The sequence below is a fragment of the Halichoerus grypus genome, chromosome 10 (genome assembly GCF_964656455.1).
Source record: "Halichoerus grypus chromosome 10, mHalGry1.hap1.1, whole genome shotgun sequence".
Classification (NCBI taxonomy): domain Eukaryota; kingdom Metazoa; phylum Chordata; class Mammalia; order Carnivora; family Phocidae; genus Halichoerus; species Halichoerus grypus.
Window position 1 is genome coordinate 109,963,881 of NC_135721.1, and position 24,913 is coordinate 109,988,793.

Below are 24,913 nucleotides of genomic sequence, written 5' to 3' on the forward strand. Positions count from 1 at the left end.
GTGAGCAGGCAGAAGGACAGAGGGAGAGAGAATGTCGAGCAGGCTCTCTAGTGAGCGGGGAGCCCAGCGCAGGGCTTGATCCCACAACCCATGAGATCACGACCTGAATCGAAACCAGGAGTTGGCCGCTCAGCTCACTGAGCCACCCAGGTGCCCCAATGGTTAAACCATCTTAAAACTGTCTTACCTCAGTTAATGACATTCATTCTCATTACTAATAGGTGAACTTTGGTTTTTTTAAACTTTGGAAGTAATATAACAGCAACAAGGAAAATTGGGTAATAATTGGGGTGCCTGGGTGACACAGTCAGTTGAGCGTCTGCCTCTTGGTTTTAGCTCAGGTCATGATCTCAGGGTCATAAGATCCCGCCCTGCTTGGGGGAGTCTGCTTGAAAGATTCTCTCCCTCTGCTCCTCAACACACTCATGTGCACATGCTCTCGCTCTCTCTCAAATAAAGAAATAAATCTTAAAAAAAAAAAGAAATAAATCTTTAAAAAAAAAAAGAAAGAAAGAAAGAAAGAAAATTGGGTAATAATTTACCCATAATCTGGGGCGGCTCAGTTGGTTGGGTGTCTGCCTTCAGCTCGGGTTGTGATCTCAGGGTCCTGGAATCGAGTCCCGCGTCGGGCTCCCTGCTCGGCGGGGAGTCTGCTTTTCCCTCTCCCTCTGCCCCTCCGCCCTGCTCATGCACGCTCTCTCTCTCTCTCAAATAAATAAATAGATAAAATCTTAAAAAATAATAATAATAATTTACCCATAATCTCACTAACTCAATGTAACTGTTATCATTTTTGTGAATACCTTGCCTTTTTTATCTCCATTTTTTTACAGTTATGGTATACATATAATTTTATATCCTTCTTAGATTAACATATAAACATATTATGTAACTTAACATATATTTGTTCTAATATCACAGTGGTAATTGCATTTTGATTAATTATAAAGTCATTATGTGTGTGGATGGACATGCTTTTTTTTTTTTTAAAGAATTTTTTTTTAAGATTTTATTTATTTATTTGAGAGAGAGAGCGAGAGTGAGAGAATGAGTTGGGGGAGCGGCAGAGGGAGAAGCAGACTCCTTGTGGAGCAAGGAGCCCAACATGGGACTCGACCCCAGGACCCTGGGATCATGACCTGAGCTGAAGGCAGACGCTTAACCAACTGAGCCACCCAGGCGCCTGGACATGCTTATCTTAACAGTTTTCCCTGCTGTTAGTCACATATGTTGTCTCCAGCTTTTCACTATTACAAATAATGCTGTAGGAAAATCTTTATCCATATGAATTTCTCAAATTTCAGATAATTTCCTTAGAATAGGTTCTTCAAAGAGATATTAATTATTTGCATGATCAGTTTTATAACTCTATTCACATTTGAAAATTGCTTCTTGAGTGGGTTTCCCAGTTCACACTGCCCCAGTGGTGTCTGGAAGTATCTGTTTCATCATCAGAGCTCTCCTCACTGGGGAGAGTTTCAAGCACTACCTTGTCCCTTCACAGAGCTATTTGACTTCCTGTCCCTTTAGCCCAGTGGAATGTCTCCCAGGTCTGTAATCATGTGATCTTTCTGGCTAGTCCATATTACTTGTATCTCCTGGGAACTGATTGATCTACCCTTCAACCTTCATCTGAAAGAGCTCCCTTCCTATTTGAGTCCCAAGTTGATATTTTTAGATTTCACATATAAAATCCATTAGAGTTTCTTCCCTTACCACCTTGACTGATTTCAAGAAACATCTTCACCATTTCTCTTCTCTTTAGCTGTGACTTAGGTTCTGCTCTCCCATAAAAAGCCAAGGTGGTCTGTTTTCCTTTTGTCTTAGGTTAGGTTATTGTAGTGAATGCTGAGCATCACCACTGTACTTTGGACTGCCACATTGACTCTTCCTAGCAGTCGTATTTCTTTTCCTCGAGCTTTTTATTTGCAAATGACATATCCTTGAGCTTTTATTTAAAGATGAACTAAAGGGGCACCTGGCTGGCTCAGTCAGAGGAGCATGTGACTCTTGATCTCAGGGTTGTAAGTTTGAGCCCCACATCAGGTGTAGAGATTACTTCAAAATAAAATCTTTAAAAAAAATAAAATGAAACAGGGGTGCCTGGGTGGCTCAGTTAAGCATCTGCCTTTGGCTCAGGTCATGATCCTGAGGTGCTGTGATCAGGCCCTGTGTTGGGCTCCCTGCTCGGTGTGGAGCCTGCTTCTCCCTCTCCCTCTGCTGATCCCTCTGCTTGTGCTCTCTCTCTGTCAAATAAATAAAATCTCTTAAAAATAATAAAATAAAACAAAGATGAACTAAAGCAGAAGGAGGTTTAATGTGTGACTAGATACTACCACTTAAAAAAGGTAGGAAAAGATATTAAGCAAACAACAGATGGGAGGTTATACTTCAGAAGAATTAGCCTAGACAACGAGTACTCTGCTGCACTGTCAAAAAAAAAAATTTAAGGAGAAGAGGAGGAGTTAACAGGGTAGGTGGGAAGAGCTCAAAGAAGAGATATAAAAGGTCTGGGGAAATGGGATCTTCTTGGGGGGGTAATGTAATGTTCTAAAATTGAATTATGGTGATAGTTGCACAATTCTGTAAATTTACTTTAAAAATCATTGAACTACATACACTTAAAATGAGTGAATTTTATGATTTGCAAGTTATATGTATACTCAGTAAAGCTGTTAAATAGAAAAGGTCAGGGGGACAAAAAAGTTTAGCTAGCAGAAGCTGATGGAAAATGAACTGCTAGAGCCCTAGAAAGAAAACAGACAATAATAAAACCACTATAGCAATGAAAATCTCAAAGCAGTCAGAAGTAGAATAGACACTGCAAAGACTTAAATCTGTGTCAGAGAACCTCAAGCTTGAGAAAATAACAAAATGAAGAGGAAAAATAGACAAAGAAATGAAGATCATTAGAGAAAAGAGAGGGACTGTAGAATACAGACTTAGCTTTTGTGAGTACAGAAACCATTTCTGTTTAACGCTTATGAAATATCATTGAATAATGGGTTTGCCAACATGTGAGGAATAAGGGTCCTTAAGAGAATTCAAATAAAGAAATAAGTGAGAAATATATAAAAGGACTAAAGATGAGCATATAATCTAAGTATAGAAATAAGGCAATATCATGTATGAATTGGGGTCGTGGAATATAAAAATATAAGTAATAAAATCATGGGTGTTAGGACTATGAGTATACTAATTTCTTCAGGGTTTTTTTCATACTGGGAGATCAAAACTATTAGGTCAGTAAGTCATAGTTACTGATTTGCTCATTTTTTTAGGAATTAATGAGAAATTTCCAAATTTACCTTTGAACTCCCTCCAGAAAGTAATTTACTATAGTGGTGTACTAATGCTCTGTTGGAAAACTAATGATTAGTCCCTGCACATGGGCTATGCACTGTTATATTCCATGTGCAAGAGGTACACGTGAAATAGAATAAGAGAATTGTGGCGCCCATGATCAAGAATAGAAAGTTATTAAATAAAGTTAAGCCCATTCCATTAAAAAAAATTAAATGGCCAGTGTTAAGCCCATAAATTAAAAAAAAAGAAAAAGTTTTTTACATGGCCAACTGTGGAAAATTTAAAATATGGCCATAGCGAAAACAGCCCCTTCCGTCAAGAGTTGAAGAATTGAATCTACTTCTTATACTTTGAATTTGGGCTTGAGCATGTGACTTGTTTTGGTCAATGGGACATCAAGAAGCAAGAAATAAGCAGAGGCTTAAAAAGCATTTACACATTGGGGCTTGCTCTCTCTTGTCTCTAAGAGCTGAGACCACCACATGAAGAAGCCTGGGCTAGGCTGATAGAGGATGAGAGATCACGTGGAGAGATAGGCCTAGCTTCTTCCATCTGAGCTGAGACCCCAGTTGGCTGTGAGTGAGACCATCTTAGACCATCAGCCCCAGCTGAGCTGCCCAAGCCAAAACAACTGCCCATCTAATCCACAGAATCATGAGAAATAAACACATCATCGTTATTTGAAGCCACTTTAGTTTTGGGGTGGTTTACTACATAGCAACAGTGTAGGAAAATAGGTACATTCATATAGTGTTGATAGAAATATAAACTGATATAATCTGTTTAGAGACAGATTTGGCTATTCCATTGCTAGAAGTTTGTATAGTTATATTTGTACAAATATTCAAAAGATATATATGTGTAGGGGAGTTTGTTTCAGATGGAATTCTTAATTCCAAGTAGTAAAGCCTACTCCAGTATGGTTTTTTTTTTTTTAAAGATTTTATTTATTTATTTGACAGAGAGAGAGACAGCGAGAGCAGGAACACAAGCAGGGGGAGTGGGAGAGGGAGAAGCAGGCTTCCCACTGAGCAGGGAGCCCGATATGGGGCTCGATCCCAGGACCCCAGGATCATGACCCGAGCCAAAGGCAGATGCCTAAACGACTGAGCCACCCAGGTGCCCCTACTCCAGTATGTTTTAATGGAAAGGGATTTACTAAAGGACATTATAGCTTACAGAGTCTCAGGGTGGCTGGGCTGTATTGGCTAGGCAGCCAGGAGCAATGCTCAGACCTCTTAGGCCTGCCCTGTTAGGGGGGATATCTCAGCCACTTCCTTCACCAGAAAATGGGGTCTGCTTACCATACATCCTCTCACTCACCTTGCTCACTGCCAGTGGGAGTCTCACAGTAATCTGGTTGGTGGAATTTAGATCACATGCCTGCACCAGACTGCAAGAAAGGCTGGAAAAGTAGTTTTGTGCTATTTAGAAAAGAGATGGACTGGGGCACCTGGGTGGCTTAGTCATTAACCGTCTGCCGTCGGCTCGGGTTATGATCCTGGGGTCCTGGGATCCAGCCCCGCATCGGGCTCCCTACTCAGCGGGAAACCTGCTTCTCCCTCTCCCACTCCCCATGCTTGTGTTCTCTCTCTTGCTCTCTCTCTCTCTGTCAAATAAATAAATAAAATCTTAAAAAAAAACAAACACAGGGGCGCCTGGGTGGCTCAGTCGTTAAGCGTCTGCCTTCAGCTCAGGTCATGATCCCAGGGTCCTGGGATCGAGCCCCACGTCGGGCTCCCTGCTCCGCGGGAAGCCTGCTTCTCCCTCCCCCACTCCCCCTGCTTGTGTTCCCTCTCTCGCTGTGTCTCTCTCTCAAATAAATAAATTAATTAAATTAAATCTTTAAAAAAAAAAAACAAACACAAAAGAGATGGACTTCCTAAGTTCAAGCCTAGGAAAGTTGTTTAGAAGTCCTGAGCAGGCTGAAACATGACAGATATGCTCTGCAATGTTCAAAACAACACTGTTAATAATACCGGGGCGCCTGACTGACTCAGTTAATAGAGCATGTGACTCTTGATGTTGGGGTTGCGAGTTCAAGCCCACATTGGGTGTAGAGATTACTTAAAAAATAAAAATCTTTACTTAAAAAAACCCCCACTGTTTAGGGGTGCCTGGGTATCTCATCAGTTAAGTGTGCAACTCTTGATTTCAGCTCAGGTCAGGATCTCATGGTCATGAGATGGAGCCTGTGTCAGCCTCCGCACTCAGCATGGAGTCTGCTTGTCCCTCTCCCTCTGCTCCTCCCCCCACCTCTCTCTCAAATAAATAAATAAATAAAATCTTTTTTTAAAAAAAACACTTTAGGGCGCCTGGGTGGCTCAGTTGGTTAAGCGACTGCCTTCGGCTCAGGTCATGATCCTGGAGTCCCTGGATCGAGTCCCGCATCAGGCTCCCTGCTCGGCAGGGAGCCCGCTTCTCCCTCTGACCCTCCCCCCTCTCATGTTCTCTCTCTCTCTCTCTCATTCTCTCTGTCTCAAATAAATAAAATCTTTAAAAAAAAATTAAAAAAAATAAAGAGAAAAAAAACACTTTATTGGGGCGCCTGGGTGGCTTAGTCATTAAGCGTCTGCCTTTGGCTCAGGTCATGATCCCAGGGTCCTGGGATTGAGCCCTGCATTGGGCTCCCTGCTCCGCAGGAAGCCTGTGTCTCCCTTACCCACTCCCCCTGCTTGTGTTCCCTCCCTTGCTGTGTCTCTCTCTGTCAAATAAATAAATAAAATCTTAAATAAATAAATAAAACACTTTATTATATCAACTAGAAATAATCCAAATGCTCATTAGTAAGACTTAGACTGGTTAAATTTGGGAATATTCATATAATGGAATACTATGCAGGCATTTAAAAAAATTAAGTAGATTTCTGTGTACTAACACATAACAATGTCCACAATATTTTGTGAGGTGAGAAAAGTAAATTGCCAAAGCAGTATGTATTTTTTAAATGCTTATTTGTATGTGTATAGGAACTAAGAGAATACATACCAAACTATTAATGGTAGTTCCTTCTGGGAAATGGCCATTTCCTTGGAGACAAGTTCCGGTTAATGAGGAAACCATTTGATATTTTGTAATATGCATGTGTACTGCTTTTTAAAAAATATAACAGCTTTATTGAAGTATAATTCCCATACCATAAAATTTACTCTTTTAAAGTATACAATTCTGGGGCGCCTGGGTGGCTCAGTTGTTAAGTGTCTGCCTTTGGCTCAGGTGGTGATCCCAGGGTCCTGGGATCAGGCCCCTCATCGGGCTCCCTGCTTGGCAGGAAGCCTGCTTCTCCCTCTCCCACTCCCCCTGCTTGTGTTCCCTCTCTCGCTGTCTCTCTCTGTCAGATAAATAAAATCTTTTAAAAAAAATAAAATAAAGTATACAATTCAGGGGCTCGGTCGGTTAAGCATCCGACTCTTGATTTCGGCTTGGATCATAATCAGGGTTGTGAGATCAAGCCCCATGATGAGCCCAGCATCTGTCTCCATGCTGAGTGTGAAGCCTGCTTAAGAATCTCTCTCTCTCTCTCCCTCTGTACCTCCCCCATCTCCACTCATGCTCTATCTTAAAAAAAAAAAAAAAGTAAACAATTCAGTCACTCCATATTTCTTCCTCCTCCCAACCCCTGGCAGCTGTTAGTCTACTTTCTGTGGATTTGCTTATTCTGGACATTTCATATAAATGTAATCATGTAACATGCAGCCTTTTGTGTCTGGCTTCTTTTACTTAGCAAAATGTTTTCAAGGTACATCCATGTTTTAGCATGTGTGAGTAACTTCATTCCTTTTAATGGCCACATCTTATTTATTCATTCATCATTTGATGGACATTTTGGGGGCTATTATAAATAAATTATAAATGCTAGAAACGTGTGTATAAGATTTCATGTGGTCATGTTTTCTGTTCTCTTGGGCATATACCTAGGAGTAGAATTGCTGGGTCATATGGTAACCGTACATTTAACTTTGAGTTACTGCAAACTGTTACCTAAAGCCACTACACCATTTACTTTCCCACCACAGTGTATGAGGATTCCAGTTTCTCCATGTCCTCATCAATACTTGTTATTTTCTGTCTGTATTGTGTAGAGTGGTATCTCCTTGTAGTTTTACTTTGCATTTCCCTAATATTAATGATATTCAGCATCTTTTCATTTGCTTATTGGCCACTTGTATGTTTTTTGTAAAAAAGTCCATTAAACTCTTTGCCCGTTTTTAAATTGGGCTGTCTCTTTTTTTTCTTTTCCTTTTTTTTTTTTTTTAAGTAATCTCTGTACCCAACATGGGGCTTGAACTCATGACCCCAAGATTAAGTGTCACATGCTGTACCAACTGAGCCAGCCATGCGCCCCTGAGTTGTCTCTTTGAGTTGCAAGAGTGCTTCTTATATTCTGAACCCAAGTCCTTTATAAGATACTTGATTTGCAAAAATTCTCTCCCATGGGTTATCTTTTTACTTCCTAGATGGTATCCTCTAAATCACAGAAGTTTTCAATTTTAATGAAGTCCAATTTATTTTTTCTTTCATTGCTTGTGCTTTTGGTGTTGTATCTAAGAAAGCATTGCCGAATCCAAAGTCACAAAGATTTATTCCAGTGTTTTCTTCTAAGCATTTTATAGTTTTAGCTCTTATATTTAGACCTATGTTCCATCTTGAGTTAATTTTTACATACAGCATGAAGTAGGGGTCCAACTTCATTATTTCAACATGTTGATATCCAGCTGCCCCAGCACCATTTGTTGAAAAGACTTATTGTTTCCCCATTGAATTGTCCTGGCACTCTTGTCAAAAACCAATTGACTATAAATGTGAAAGCTTATTTTCTGGGCTCTCAGCTGTATTCCACTGATAGACATGTCTTTCCTTATGTCAGTACCACATTGTTTTGATTATTGTAGCTTTGTAGTAAGTTGTGAAATTGAGAAGTGTGAGTCCTTCAACTTTGTTCTTTTTCAAGATTGTTTTGACTATTCTGAGTTCCTTGCATTTCCATGTAAATTTAAGGATCAGCTTGTCAGTTCCTACAAGAAAAGACAACTGAGGGGCGCCTGGGTGGCTCAGTCGTTAAGCGTCTGCCTTCGGCTCAGGTCATGGTCCCAGGGTCCTGGGATTGAGCCCCTCATCGGGCTCCCTGCTCCACGGGAAGCCTGCTTCTCCCTCTCCCATTCCCCCTGCTTGTGTTCCCTTTCTCACTGTGTCTCTCTCTGTCAAATAAATAAAATCTTTAAAAAAAAAAAAAAGAAAAGAAAAGACAACTGAGATTTTGGTAGGGATTTCAGTGAATTTATAGATCTGTTTGAGAAGTATTGCCATCTTAAAAATATTAAGTCTTACAATCCATGAACCTGGCTCAATCTCTCCATTTATTTAAGTCTTAAATTTCTTTCAGTGATGTTCAGTGTACAAGTCTTATGCTTCCTTTAATTTATTCCTAAGTATTTTGTTCTTTGTGATGTTATTGTAAATGGAATTGTTTTCTAAATACCATTTTTGGATTGTTCATTGGTAGTGTATGGACATGCAATTGATTTTTGTATATTGATCTTACATCCTACAACCTTGGCTGAACACATTTATTAATTCTGTTAGTGTTTTGTGTGTACTCTTTAGGATTTTCTATATACAAAAGCGTGTCATGAGTATGTAGAGAGAGATTTATTTTTTCTTTCCAGTCTGGATGCACTTTGTTTTTCTTGTCTAATTCCCCTGACTAGAACCTCCAGTATAATGAGTAGAAATAGCAAGAGCGGATATCCTCTCTTGTTCCTGATCTGAAAAGGAAAACATCTAGTCTTTAACCATTAAGTATGATGTTAGCTGTGGGTTATATATTGCTTTTATAGTAAAAGATTTTTTGAGACTCAAGTTTTTAAAACTTAATTCAGTGTTTTGGGGGGTTTTTTGTAAAGTGGCTGCCTTAGCAAAAATAAAATTTACATCATTGCTTCCAGATTATGGTTTAAAAAAACAGGTGGGAGCAGAACATAGCAGGGTGTCTTTTTCCATTCTGTGAGGTGGGGATTAGTGTGGCTTCTTTAAGGGTGGGCTCAGTTTGGATTCAGGATGAGTCTATGTGAGATTTGTCTGGTATCTTTATTCTAGTGGATTTCATTCAGTGAGTATCTGTTGGGTCTGCTGTGTGCCAGGGACCATTCTAATCATTGAGAGGGCAGCAAGGAATAAGTCATCCCAGATCTCTGCTCATGTGGTATATGCAGTTTTGTGGATATGCATGTAGGAATTGTGGGGCCCATGTTTTGGGACAGATTGGATCAGTATTTACTAGAATTTTATATAAATCAGGTAGTTGGTTGGCACACTACAAAATGCAGGATACCATACTTATGTGAGGCTTATAATCACAGTCGTTTCTGTTACTTAGAGGAAAAGCTGGTCAATAACCTGTATATACATTGTATGTACATTTTAATGAACTCGTCTGCTCTGTTTAAGAGTCTTGTGGGGCGCCTGGGTGGCTCAGTCATTAAGCATCTGCCTTCAGCTCAGGTCATGATCCCAGGGTCCTGGGATCGAGTCCCACATCGGGCTCCCTGCTCTGCGGGAGGCCTGCTTCTCCCTCTCCCACTCCCCCTGCTTGTGTTCCCTCTCTCGCTATCTCTCTCTCTGTCAAATAAATAAATAAAATCTTTAAAAAAATAAAAATAAAAAATAAGAGTCCTATGCCAGGCACTCTTCAAAAATACTAGTTTAAAAAAAAATACTACAGTTTAGTAGGGAGGATGCTATGTAGAGAAGGAAAGCAGAGAGCCAACATTTATTTTGTGCTATTTGTTTTGCTGTGATACTTTACCCCTCTTAATCCTCAAAATACCCCTTTAAGGTAGGCATCATTACAGTGTTTTACCATGAGGGAGCTGATGCTCAGAAAAGTTAAATATATTTTCCAAATGGCACACCAATGACATGTACCCAAATAATCCTGATTGAGGTAAGAGGTGCCATAATAAAAGATTTGATGCAATTTCATAAGAATTATAAAGAAGTAATGATAACCCCTAGTTGGATTAGGAAAGAAAGCCAACATGAATTTGAAGGACAGAGATGCCAAAGATGCCAAGATATGAGAAATTGCATTCCAGTTTTAGAGAGTCATGTATATGTGCAATTCTATGTGTTCTGAATATTTTCTTTGTAGCCGTCAGAGGTTTAAAGCATGAGCATCCAGCCTGTGATTGGATAAGATGCATTGAGGGAGAACTTTGCTTGTCTTGTCTAAGATGTCTGTGGTGTGAATTGCTGTGGGCTGCTGTGAGGAAGCAAGCAGGGTGCTGAGAAGGGCCTTTAAGGGCATGTACTGTAACCACAGGCACTGATGGGGACAGACAGTTTCTACAAATGTGTTTGTGATGTGTCAGGCCATTCAGACTGAGTGCAGTGAAGTCAGTGAGTTCTCTTCTTGGGAGATTCCAGTGTTGGATGGATGTCTCTTCCCAGTTCCAGGGCTCTTGATCTTGCTCAGAGCACATGGGGGTTTCTCCTTGGAATTCCTCAGAAACTATGAAGGAGTCAGGCAAGAGAACTGCAGCAACAATCCAAAGTGGTATTCATCCAGCTCACTTATCTACCAAATTTGGTTCCAGATGGTATTTTCAGAAAGCAAATAGAAGGATGAAAACTTGGGGCACCTGGGTGGCTCAGTCGTTATGCAGCTGCCTTTGGCTCAGGTCATGATCCCAGGGTCTGGGATCGAGCCCCGCATCGGGCTCCCTGCTCAGCGGGAAGCTTGTTTCTCCCTCTCCTACTTCCCTGTTTGTATTCCCTCTCTCGCTGTGTCTCTCTCTGTCAAATAAATAAATAAAATCTTTTTTTTTTTTTTTAATTTTTATGTTTCTAGTACTTTATTTTTTTTTTTTTAAAGATTTTATTTATTTATTTGAGAGAGAGAGAGAATGAGAGAGAGCACATGAGAGGGGGGAGGGTCAGAGGGAGAAGCAGACTCCCTGCCGAGCAGGGAGCCCGATGCGGGACTCGATCCAGGGACTCCAGGACCATGACCTGAGCCGAAGGCAGTCGCTTAACCAACTGAGCCACCCAGGTGCCCAATAAATAAAATCTTTAAAAAAAAAAAAGAAGGATGAAAACTTGCCACCACAAAGGAGATTGCAGGAGAGAAATTCCCCCCTGGTGATTTGAACATCATTACTACCTGCACCTAGACCAGCAACAGTTCAGAAGTGTGGCTTCAGCAAGCATCTCATTTGTAGGGAAAGAAAACATGGGAGCTCTACAGTACTAAACAGACCTGGGTCCCTACGTAAGTCCTCCCACTTCCTAGCTTCGTGTGAGGCCTTGGGCAAAGTGCTTAGACTGCTTAGCTATCGTAAACGCACCCACTCTTCTCAGCTTGTAAGTACCCAAGGCATAGAGTAGATATGAGGACAGAACAAGACCGTACATGAGAACTGCTTGCACAGTACCCAGCCCAGAGGAAGAACTTGATAAAAGGCAGTTATTCTCATTCGTGTTAGCTATCTTCCCTAAGAAGGGTACTATGATGCTTTAGGAGTTTAAAAGCACTTGAGAGTGTGAGTTTTTCTCTGCGTTAGCTAACTAACTCACTCTTTGAATCAGTCACTCTCAACCTGCTTCATCTGTGATCCAGTCAGTTTTGGGCTATTCGTTCACCATTAGAGCTCAGAATGGGGTTGAAGGGGAACCAGGATTCCAGCATGCACATAAAGGGAAGCATGGCAACTTTAGTACTGAAGACCCCTGGAAGAGTTAGGGGAATATAATTCTTCTCATTTTCCTTTGAAATTTCTCCTTTATGATCAGTACACCGTCTTTTAAAAAAAAAAAAAAACCTGCTTTCTTTTCTATTTCTTATAATCTAGAGACTAGGCCTCTATCCCCTCTTCAACATTCCATCAAGAGTTGGCCACATAAGGACTGCTTCTGTGGGGTTCTTGGCTTAGAGAGCTTTGGTTCAAAGCTATGAAAACCGATTCTTTTTTTTTTTTTTTTTAGTAAAGATTATTTATTCATATGAGAGAGACAGAGAGAACACAAGCAGGGGGAGAGGCAGGGAGAGAGGGAGAAACAGACTCCCCACTGAGCCAGGAGCCTGACGTGGGGCTCCATCCCAGGACCCTGGGATCGTGACCTGAGCCGAAGGCAGACGCTTAACTATCTGAGCCCCCCAGGCACCCCGAAAACCAATTCTTGCTGCTTAGTACTGCCTGCCACTTGCCCCATTGAATAAGTGAGCTTGGATATTCACATTTTTGTGGGAAATAATAACAATTCTGACATTAATGGTTTTTAAATATTTCTTTTTTCCCCCTCTAGATTTCTCTTTCCTAAATGTCTTGACCAGTGTTCACAAGGTAAGCAATATGTTTTACTTCCTGCTTTTGCATGCCTTTCAAATTCTGTTTAGATGTAACAGACTTTTCTTCATCTCCTTCCTCCCATTCTAAAATCTAAAACAAACAAAATTGGTCCAGGGAAACCTTTGACATCTTTTTCTTTTATCATATTTGATAGGCAGATTTCTTTCTGAGTTTGTCTCTTAAGATGATAAGCTGCCATGACAACAGCTCTCCTGAGCGGGGCTTAAGTCCGCCCTGGCCTTCCAACTAATATCAGTGGACTGAAAAGGTATTAGGTATTCCTAGCCTCTGGATCAACAAGATCTTGATGCACTTCTCCTGTCCCATGAATGCACAGTATGGTCCAGTAGGACCTTCTCCCTTAATCCCCTCCTATATACACTGGAATTTTCCACACCTCCTTGGTAGCATTTAGAAAAATCCATCCATCCTGTAGGTTACATTCAACCTCGCATTGTCCTCCCATCTGGCAACCCTGGAAGCAGCACTTTTTAGTCATATTAACTATGGTGCCTGGAGACCCAGAATAAATTCTGAATTTCCTGCAGTGATGATAAAATGCTCATTGTTGTCAGAAGACCTGGGGTCTGAGCTTCCTGAGCCAGCCCAGCAAGAAGAAATCAGACAGAAGAAAATAACTTGGTGTCCCCAGCACAGTTTTACCCTGCTGATCCCATTGCCAGTCCGCAGGGAGCGGAAACAACTGAGCATACCAGAGCTATTGTCTTGGGAAACAGCTGAGCTGGGTGCTGCGCAGGGCAGGAGCCGGGTCACTGGAGGGAGGAATGTGTGTGTTGGACTGCCGCTCCAGGGAGTCTCAAGTCCAGCTTTTAGAGTCCTTTGTTGCTTTCCAGGCACAGCACCCCAGAAGCAGAGTGGAATAGAGGTGGCTGGGTCCACCCACAGTATCCATTCCATGTAGATGAAGGAGTTTTTATGGAGGTTGGGTCCATAGAATGTTGTGACAGATTAGATGTGGGGCATGAGTTGGAGAAAGAGTTATCTAGTATGAACTGCTCTTAAGTTCCAAGGTTGGGAGGTTGGGAAGGTTGGTGGTACCTGTCCTTGAGATATAAAGCATAGGCAAAAACATAGGTCCAGGAGAAAACCAAGGATCACTCTCTGGTCCTTGGATATATGTTTGCAAGTCATGGTCAAAGCCAAGGGTGTGGGCTATAGGCATCCCCTGTCCACCACATGATTATTGCCACCCTAATGCACCTTGGCTCCTTGGCACTTTCTCCCTCCGTGCCCCTTTTGTTTTTTTTGCACACAGCACAGGTAGTCAGACTGCCCTAGCCGAGAGCCTTGGGGAGGTGCCTGTCTTCATTGTCCATGAACCTGAGTTCTCTTCTTGGGAGGAAAGACCTTTTAGGCCAAGACAGACTGGATTCTCTCTGGCACTTGGTAGACAGATTTCATTAACACTGCTTCCTTACTCAGTGTTCAAAGGCAACTTGTATCAGATTCTGTGCATGTGTAAAGATAGGGATGTGGGCAGATGACCTTGAGGCCATTGATGATGTTTTTCTAAACTCCAAAGGACTTGTAGAGTGACAGTGTCTTAGTAATTATCTTCCCCTTGCATCTGGGCCCAAAAGACCGTATGAACTGGTCTGACCTGGCTCACCATGGGCATGGGCTGTCCAGGGAGGGAGGAAATAAAAGGCAAGTATCTCTTTTATCCTCAGAGATTTGGTGGCTAGCTTACCAGTGGGATCTGCCACCAGTAGACAAACACTTCATGTCCCGAGGGAGCATATTGCCTACCTTTGCTCCTGTTCATGAGTCAGGCTCCCTGATTCATTGCTTTTACAACAAAGGATTGTTTTACAATGAGAAAAGGACTATATTGCAGCCCCAAGATGATGTGTGTTACAGAAATCAAGGATTAGGAAATAATCTCAGAGCTTAAACAGCAAACAAGACTCAGTATAATGCTGATTTGAGAGAAGAGCAAAGACATTTTCTACCATGTCTTGCTTTTGGAAGTATCTAAAGATGGATAAAACAAACTTTGCTTTCTCCTGGGCTTCTGGAAGCCTTTAGCCCAGACTGGGACAGTCAGACCTTAGAGGTGTTTCTCCACTCTGGGGAATGGGCAGGCCAGGCTGTCCACTCACTCACATCCCAGACTGGTAAGACCATAGCCAAATGTGGGTATCCATTCTTTGATATGGAGCAGAAGGAAGCTCCTGGCCCAAGCAAGATGAAACGCCCACAGTGGCCTCTTCACCCTGTGCTCCAGATAACTGCTGTACCTGCCTCACAGATGGCATTTCCTCTTGGCAGGTGGTAGTTTGCATAGCTGGCCTAAGGAATGCTGAGGATAATCCTTTTGCTTGTTTCCCTATAAAGCAAAGCCCCATTTCTGTGTCCAATTCCTGACCTAGAATCCCAACCCCCCAGGGTTTATCTACATGATACTGGTGAGGCAGACAGGACTCTGGGCAAGGTGTCCATCAGAGATCCAGACCCCAGCTTTTTCCAGAATAGGCCAGGCCTATGCTTATGATCCTGGTGCATACAACTTAGTTTGCCACATTTGCACTAGTCTGATTCTCCAGTTTCTTTTGCCCAAGAAGATACCCCACAGAGTCCTAGGACCTTTATAGGTCTTCACTCAGCTTTTGCTGACTCCTCAGTACAAGATCCATCACAGCCATTCTTGTCTCATGGAAATCTCATGGGCCTCTTGCAGGATCCGGCTCCCATGTTTGCCACCTCTGGAATGTGCTGAGCCTTCTAGCACTCTGCTTTGCTTCCCCCACTATGCTACATTCTGGGCCTGGCCTTCTGATCTTGCCTCACTCCCATTTCCAGAGGCCCCAGTCAGGCCCTGGTGCAGTCATAGGACATGGATTTCTGGCATTAGGCTCACCAGCCTCATCCTCAGTGCTTCCCCTGAAGCCTCCAGAGTGACCTTTCTAAATGGGACTGAGAGCACAGGCACAACCAGTGTCACCTTCATTAGGAGCCTTCCCTGACACTGTGGCTGAGAATGGTCCATCTTAGTGTTAAAGGTTCTGAACAGAAATTTTTAAATGTTTTAAAATAGAATAAACAAAATGCTGACATATTCTCCATTCGAATTCCTCAGTCTGTGCCGTTACCACAACTAGGTCATACATGGAGACCTTGAGGATAGAGGTTTTGTGTGGGAGAAGCTCTTAAGAAAACGTGGTTCTGTATCTTCTTGTATACTTGCATACGCATAGACTATCTGAGAAAGCATACCCAAGGTCTGGTTGTCAGTGGTTGCCTCTGGGAAAGAGAACTAGGACTCAGGGTGCCAGAGGAGGGAGGAAGAAGCTTGGTTTCAATACCCTTTTGTACCTTATGAATTTTCTACCAAAAATGTGTATATATTGGTAAATCTTAGAAACCTTTCAGATGGCTGGCTGATGAATGGGATTTGCTCAGACTTAGAAGTGGGAAAAATTCTGGCATGTGGGTGCCCACAGCTTAGCTGCTTAGGCAGCTGCACTGGACATCAGGTTGCATGTATCTTTTATGACACTTGATTCATTCATTCACTTATTCAGCAAATCTGTATCTAGAGCCTGCTTCAACCCAGTCCTAGGAGGTTGGGGAAGGCTTCTGGAAGAGGTGCTATTCAAATTGTCTATAGCCTGAAGGAGGAGTTGGGCCAACGAAGCGGAGGGAAAAGATGGTTCCAGGCAGAAGGACCAGCAAGAGCGAAGGCCTGATGGTGACCAGAGGACACCCAGGGCACACACCAGAGCACATCTGATATGATCAGATTTTCTGTTTTTGAAAGATTACTCTGACTACAATAGTTAGAATGAATTATAGTAAGAGAAGCCTGAAAGTGCACAGAATAAGCAGTGACCTAGCAAAGAGACTAGCAGTCTGAACTAGACAAATGGTAGCAGGGATTGATAGTGGATGATGGATCCAGGAGCTGTTTAGCACTCACCAGGCCAGGAGGAGGACTCAGGTGCCTCCACAGCCCACATTTGGGGAACTGGGCAGCCTTTCACCAAGTGACAGGAGGAAGCAGAGCTGCACTCACCACTTGGATGTCAAGGAAGGCTGGTGAGGAAACTCACCCTTGAATCCTGAGAGGTCTCTCAAGCACCGTGCAAAGGCCTAAGGTCAGCTTACTAGCTGAGCACTACCAGATACCTGAGAAGAATAGAACCTACATCTCAGAACCAAGGAACTGATAGATCCCCAAACTGTTCATAAACACTTGGGAAGGAGGTTCTGTGCTCAGCAGGTGAATTGTAAGTCCTGGTGTCTATGGTCCCAGTCATGTGGCATAACCTTCGTATGTATCCTTTCCCCATGGTAACATGTGACCATTGGCATGAAGCTCCTAATGCCTGCTCCCTGGTAATGAATTGAGTGCATCCAGACAATTTGTGAGGTCCGATTCCATCTTTATCATTTTTATTTTATTTTATTTTTTAATATTTTATTTATTTATTTGACAGAGCAAGAGAGGGAACACAAGCAGGGGGAGTCGGAGAGGGAGAAGCAGGCTTCCCACTGAGCAGGGAGCCCGATGCGGGGCTCGATCCCAGGACCCTGGGACCATGACCTGAGCCGAAGGCAGATGCTTAACGACTGAGCCACCCAGGCTCCCAGTCTTTAGCATTTTTAGAACACTTTTTTCGTTAGTATGAGTGTCGAGAGGAAGGAAGTATCGTTTACATCTGTCTCAGACTAGAGGCAGGAGCCAAGGATCCTGGAAGTTGCCTTCCATCTAGTGATGGCCACTCATCTGAACCATGGACTCAGCAGCCTCACTAGTGGGAGTCACATGACCTAGCTTCCTGCTGGTGCCATAGCCACCCTTGTCTGTCTGAGAAATGGATCAGTCCAGGCCCCTCAGTGTCCGTGTAGAGGTCTCATTCTTAGGCTGTTGCTCCCCAGACAATGACGGTGGTGGGGATGGTGGTGGCCATTAAGTTGCATTTAATGAGTTCTTACTATCTCTAGGCCCTGTGATAATTATTTACTGATAACCTGCAGGTGTGTGTTACTGTTCCCATCTAACAGAGGAGGAAATTTGGCTTAGAGAGAAAGTTGAGCAATTTGCCCCTGATGTCATTCATCAGTAATTAGTGGAGCCCCACATTCAAACTCATGGTCTGCCTGGCTCTAAAACCCATGCTTTAGGGGCACCTGGGTGGCTCAGTCGGTTAAGCAGCTGCCTTCGGCTCGGGTCATGATCCCAGGGTCCTGGGATCGAGCCCCACGTCAGGCTCCCTGCTCGGTGGGGAGTCTGCTTCTCCCTCTCCCTCTGCCTACCTCTCTGCCTACTTGTGCTATCTCTCTGTCAAATAAATAAATAAATAACCCATGCTTTAGTTTTTACATTATACTATCTTGTTACATATATGAAGAAGATAAATAAGACTGAGTCCTGTATTTTAAATAACACCTGTGTTATTCATAGGAGCTTTTATAGTTTAAAGGAGGGGAGAGAGCAGAGTCGCATGAAGGATTGAGATGGTAAGGTAATAGGGAAGATTTTAACAAAAAAGTAAGCTTTACCAAAATTAAAAAGTTAAAGAGCTTAAGTAAAAAACAAGGTGCAGAACAGTATAATATGCCACTGTTTGTGGGGGAAAAAAGGTATACACACATTTACTTGTGTATACACAGCACATCCTGGAAGAAGATCTGAGAATCTGATAATGGTGATTGCCTCCAGGGAAGGAAACTAGATGGCTGAGGAGGAAGGGAATTTATTTTTCTTGTGAATCCTTCTTTGCATTGTTTGAGTTTTGCCCTCAAAAACTAAATACAGCTGATTTTTTTTTTTTAAACTAAACACTCAGCTTAATTAAATAGTATTCGTACAGAGTCCTCTATACTGAATATTCATCATTCAGGATCCCACAGTTACAAGGTTACTTGGGACAGCCGAAGTCTTTGTAATTTAGAGATAATCACTTATGAACTAATCATTTATTAAAGCTAGCCTCTCCTATTAAAAAGATTTTAATCTTAAAAAAAAAAAAGATTTTAATCTTAGATATAGAGTTAATGATAACACCCATGAGAATTTTATTACAAAATAGAATATAAATGTTGAAAATCTTGAAAACCTATAAATGAAATTCTATTTAACAAAGAATTAGGAGGCAGCAAGAGATACTCTCTCTACATCTTCCAAAGTGGGAGATCAATAGTTTAGAGCTGTAAAATCAAGTTATAAAGAGTGAGTTATATTCTTAGTATATAGTTAGTTGTAAAGACATACACTGGAGGGACTAAAATTACTAATATAACCAACCAGAATGTGATGGCAAAGTGGGAAGAACACTTCAGAATATTCCAGTTTCCCCATCTGTCACGTAGAAAAGCCAATAGGCATTGTCTAAAAGTGATATTATAAGAAACAGTGATTTAGAGCTATCAAAAAGCTATAAGGGGGGGCGCCTGGGTGGCTCAGTCAGTTAAATGGCTGACTCTTGATTTTAGCTCAGGTCCTGATCTCAGGGTCATGAGATCAAGCCTGGCTTCAGGCTCTGCGCTCAGCCTGGAGTCTGCTTAAGATTCTCCTTCTCTGGGTGGCTCAGTCGGTTAAGCAGCCAACTCTAGGTTTCAGCTCAGGTCAGGATCTCAGGGTCCTGGGATTGAGCCACCCGTTGGGCTCTGCACTCAGCAAGGAGTCTGCCTCAGGATTCTCTCTCCCCCTGCTCCTCCCCCCACTCTCTTTCTCTTTTGTGTGTGTGCGTGCTTTCTCTCTAAAATGAATAAATAAATTTTTTTTAAAAAAGATTCTCTTTCCCTCTCCCTCTGCCCCTCCTCCCTGCGCTCACTCACTCACACTCTCTCTCTCTAAGATAAATAAATCTTTTTTAAAAAATTAGAAAAAGAACAAATTTTTTTAATCTTTTTTTTTAAGACTTTATTTATTTGACAGAGAGAGAAAGAGGGAGAGAGAGCACAAGCAGGAGGAGCGGGAGAGGGAGAAGCAGGCTCCCTGCCAAGCAGGGCTCGATCCCAGGACCCTGGGATCATGACCTGAGCCGAAGGCAGATGCTTAACCAATTGAGCCATCCAGGCACCCCAAGAACAAGAAATTTTTTTAAAAATAGTTTATATTTTAAAAGATTGAGGGGCGCCTGGGTGGCTCAGTCGTTGGGCGTCTGCCTTTGGCTTGGGTCGTGGTCCCGGGGTCCTGGGATCGAGCCACGCGTCGGGCTCCCTGCTCAGCCAGGAGCCTGCTTCTCCCTCTCCCACTCTCCTTGCTTGTGTTCCCTCTCTCGCTGTGTCTCTCTCTGTCAAATGACTAAATAAAATCTTTAAAATAATAAAAAAAATAAAAGATTGAATCTATAAAAGAGATCTAGCTGCTAGTACGTTAAAGCAACATTATGGGGTTACAATCAGCAAAATCCAGACGGCAGAAATTTACAGGATACAGCTGTTCAACAAATAAATTACAAAGAAATGAGACACCACAGATTGAAAGAGAATTATGAGATGTATCAATGAAATATAGTGTGTGGACTTTGGTTCCTGGTTCAAAAAAATCAGCTCTAAGAAAACATGAGACAGAGAATGTAGACTATATTTTGTATATTGAAGAATTTATTGTTAATTATTAATTTTTAAAATATACTGAAATATTTTTGGATGAAAGAATAGGATGTCTGGGATTGACCTCAAAATCGTCCCGGGGAAAGGGGCAAGGGCCGGCATGTGATATGGAAGAAATGCAGTTAGCCAAGTGTTGTTAATTCTTGAAGGGTGATGGGCACATGGGAGTTCATTGTACTACTTTTAAAATTTTTGTATATGTTTTACATTTTCACAGTATTAATAAGTGAATAAAAATGGTTGAATAACAAAAATGCAAGTGATCTTATAGTGGAAATGGTGTATATACTCTGATCATAACTATGTCAAAACAGGAATGAGTATGGAATTATAATTATGTTGGCATGGTAGGATATGATAACTTCCCTGATTTCCAAATTCTCTGTAGCATAGATTTTCCTTCTATGTATCTATGAAAGCTTGGGAGGGATTTTTACCCACTCCACAACCCCTCATTGCCGGCACCACTCTTCCTTACTGTATGACTGTGTGAATATCTGTGTTAGCACTTACCTTAGAATTGTAGGTCCGTGTGAGCAACTCCTTGCCTGTGCACTCTTTGAGAATCTAATGGTGAGTGCCTGACGTATGGTTCGTGCTTGGTAAATGTCTGTGGTCTAAACTGGTGACGGTGTCTGGCACAGGTTCCGGAAGAGGTTAAGGACAAGGGATGTGGAAAGGGCCCTTTGATGAAGAAGCTCCAGGAGAGCTTCCAGCTGGAGAGCAGAATTGAGAAAGTAGAGGAGCGTAAGAAGTGAGGCAGCTACAGGCTTGAGGCCATTCACTCCAAGAAGTGGCAGTGACAGACAGGGGAGCAGGTGTTGGGGGTCAGGGGTGTCTGTATAAGAGGGCTACTGGAAGGGATGATCAGGAAGGGAGCAAAGGCTCACATTGTGTGAGCCCTCAGCCCCAGTCAGGACTCCGAAGCCTGAACCGTTCTTGGTTTTATTCCTCAGGCCTGGTGAGTAATGTGGTGTTCACCAGTCACACCACGGAGCAGAGGCACCCTCTCCTTGTCCAGCTGCAGAGCCTCATCAGGGCTGCCAATCCTACTGCAGCCTTCATTCTTGCAGAAGATGGGATTGTCACCAGGTAAACTTACCAAGTTTACTTCACCCTGTGGACTAGCCACTTTCTCAGATGCACCGCTCTGACTATGGCCCACAGTGTCTTTCTCTTGTATCTAAGACCTGCACATTTATAGAAGTGCTTTTGATGTTACGTAAAAATCAGCAAGAGGACCCCATGTGTCAGTGTCCTGTACTGTTTTGAGATATTTTGTTGTTTTTTTTTTTTTTTAAGATTTTTAAAAAGATTTTCTTTATTGAGAGAGAGAGCACGAGCAGGGGAAGAGGCAAAGGGAGAGGGAGAGAGAGAATCCCAAGCTGACTCCATGCTGAGCGCAGAGCCCGACACGGGGCTTGATCTCATGACCCTGAGACCATGACCTGAGCTGAAATCAAGAGTTGGAGGTTTAACTGACTGAGCCACCCAGACGCCCCAAGATTTTATTTTTAAATATTCTCTGCACCCAACGTGAGTCTCGAACTTACAACCCCAAGATCAAGAGCTGCGTGCTCTACTGACTGAGCCAGCCAGGTGCCCCGAGATACTTTGTTTTGATGCATCACATTTTTGTGCATTAAAGGATGAAGTCGAGACTCTCTCAATATTCCTTGTGTTAAGATGTGAAAGAAATGGCATAGAGAACATAGAGAAATGACCTTTTTACTTCATGGACGTGGGTCCAAATTACAAACTAAAAATAGAGAATTGATGACTTTGTGTGTGTGGATGTGTATGAAGAGAAAACATCTGGTCATATAGCACATTTATTTGCTCCACAAAGATATACCAAAAGGTATATACTTTTTATATAATTTTGACTTTGAGCAATGTAAATATTTTACATATTCAGAAATTAACAAAGAGGGATAAAACTAAAACAAAAAAGTGAATCCATCTGTATATCAAAGTAATAACCACACACACAGCAATTAATTCAAGTAACTTTTTTTTTTTTTTTTTAAAGATTTTATTTATTTATTTGAGAGAGAGAATGAGAGACAGAGAACACGAGAGGGAAGAGGGTCAGAGGGAGAAGCAGACTCCCCGCTGAGCAGGGAGCCCGATGCGTGACTCGATCCCGGGACTCCAGGATCATGACCTGAGCCGAAGGCAGTCGCTTAACCAACTGAGCCACCCAGGCGCCCCTAATTCAAGTAACTTTTAAACATAATCCTCTGTTGGAACCCTGATTCAAATAACATCACTTGTTAGATAAGAAAGATTATAGGGGCGCCTAGGTGGCTCAGCCGTTGGGCGTCTGCCTTCGGCTCAGGTCATGATCCCAGGGTCCTGGGATGGAGCCCCGTGTTGGGCTCCCTGCTCGGCAGGAGGACTGCTTCTCCCTCTCCCACTCCCCCTGCTTGTGTTCCCTCTCTCACTGTGTCTTTCTCTGTCAAATAAATAAATAAAATATTAAAAAAAAGAAAAATTATAAATGTGAAGTGGGAAAGTGAAGAAAAACCCTGTGAATGGTGGATTTGAATTGTGGGAGTCAATATAAATTCATTATTTCAAAAAAATGTATATTTCCTAGCTCTTCCCATTGAAAGGGACCAGAAATACTAATACCAGAGTAGAATAAACACCCCTTCCTCTAGATCCTGGTTTCTACATACCAATCCCCAATACAAGGTATCAGGACTTCTTGGAGAATTGACTGATTGCAGGTCTAGGGCAGGGAAAGTACAGGTGAGCCTGGTACATTTTGTGCTAAAAAAGCAAGGAGGTATCAAAGGTTAGTAGAGATATGTCAAAGGGATACCAGAGCTAGCTCAAGAAGCTCCCACTAGACAAATTTGGGACAGCTTGAGCATAAGAGAAAACAAATGTAATAACAAATAACAGCACATGGAATAAAATGAGTCCATGGTGATACTAAAAAAATGAGGAGAGGCAGGACAGTAAATCTCTCTTAACACTAATAAATAAGAATTTATAGAACCAGAGAGTCACTGTTTTGTAACTTAGTATAATATAATACTTGATTTAGGCAAGAATCATCAGTGGATACTAAGAGCAGTGGGTGACAGATTGTTGATGAAAAGGACATTAACTGGTCTCAAAGTATCACTCCATGGACTACTTACTGCTTACGATGAGGGGAAAGTACCTTCACAGTAAGAGATCCAGTAGACATGACGTTGACCAAATGATTAGACTTAGAGACCACTATGTGGGCAGACTGACATCGTGTGCCTCCTTCATGTGATGGTCTGGGAAGAACACAACCTCACCTGGGTATTAATCTTACCAAAAATGTTTAACCAAATTTAATCATAAGGAAATAGATCCAGATTGTAGGACACAGGACAACTGGCATGTACTCTTCACAACTGTCAACTCTGTAAGAAACAAAAAAAAGTTGGAAGAATTATTCCACATAAAAGGAAAATAAAGATTGTAAATTCAGTAAGCAGTCCTTGATTGGATCCTGGGTCCCCTTTCTGGCAAAACAGGGAAAATTTGAAAATGGATTAGATCAGTACTTCTCCAACTCTAATGTGCATATAGATCTCTTAGGGATCTTGTTAAAATAAGAAGGCAGGTCTGGAGTAGGGCCTGGCATTTTGTGTTTCTGATGATGAGCTTCTAGATGATACCAGTACTGCTGGTCCACAGTATTAAATTCCTTGGGTATAATAATAGTATTGTTGTTGTGAAAGAGGATGTCCTTGTTCTTAGGAGAGGGAGGCATACTGAAAGGATTTAGGTGTGCAGTAACAGAAAAAATGTATGTGTACATGCTTGTGCATCTGTTGGGGGGGAGGAAGCAAAATGGGCCGGTTAAAATTGATCATCCTAATTAACCTAGGTTTTTCTATATGTTTTCAAAGGAATGAAGACATTGAGCTGATTCTCTCAGAAAATAGTTTTTCAAGTCCTCAGATGCTACGATCTCGATATTTAATGTACCCTGGCTGGCAAGTATCATCATTGAAAAGTAGCTAAGATTTCTTTGTAAACGCAATGATTTATTCATTTACAGAAAAAAAAAAAAAAGAAAAAGTGAAATTTCACTTGTTCTACAAGGGTAACACTGGCAGCTGGGATGGCCTGCTGTATCCTAACAGCTGCTGGTCTTGCCAGGAGCCCAGTGCTCCACACATCTTGGGCTCCAACTTGGGAGCCTTGCTGGATGTTGAGACTTAGGGAGTGGCCCTGTGGGCACCAAGCACACCGTGGCCTTTGTTTCCTCTAGCCTCTAGTGAGGGTGAGGTGGCTGGCATGGAACCAGATGAGAGTCGCTCTCATCTGGTGGATTTGAATTGTGGGAGTCCTGAGAATATAGTCAGTCCTCCAGGGGGTCCCACCTGACAGGTAGGTTCCCTGCTGTTGTGGCCCGGGGGATGTTTATTCTCTCCTGGCAGCCTCCCAGCCTGTGAACCTCTCCTCCAAAAGGGAGGGGAGGAGAGAGGACCAAGGGCGCTGTCGTCATGCTAGTGCCAACATCACTTGAGCATTCACTGTGTGCTACACCTTGTTCTAAGCTCTCCAGTACAGTAGCCACCAGCCACACTTGGCTATTTAATAAAGTGTAAGTTAATAAAAATTAAGTAAAATCAGTCTTTCAGTCATACAAGCCATACTTCCAAGTGCTCAGTAGTTAC

General features: G+C 42.2%; 1 protein-coding gene across 3 annotated transcripts in view; it reads left to right on the top strand.

Annotated features, from left to right (window-relative positions):
• Positions 1 to 24,913, top strand: part of DNAAF9 (dynein axonemal assembly factor 9) — a 132,499-nt gene that overhangs the window by 95,689 nt on the left and 11,897 nt on the right. For all 3 annotated transcript variants that reach the window (XR_013441971.1, XM_036093392.2, XM_036093393.2), the window contains exons 29-31: positions 12,610 to 12,647; positions 21,194 to 21,329; positions 24,140 to 24,226. Coding sequence is in view for 2 of the 3 variants with exons in the window: in XM_036093392.2 (XP_035949285.1) it covers positions 12,610 to 12,647; positions 21,194 to 21,329; positions 24,140 to 24,226 (261 nt within the window). In the remaining variant the exon portion in view is untranslated. The remainder of the gene's footprint in view (positions 1 to 12,609; positions 12,648 to 21,193; positions 21,330 to 24,139; positions 24,227 to 24,913) is intronic.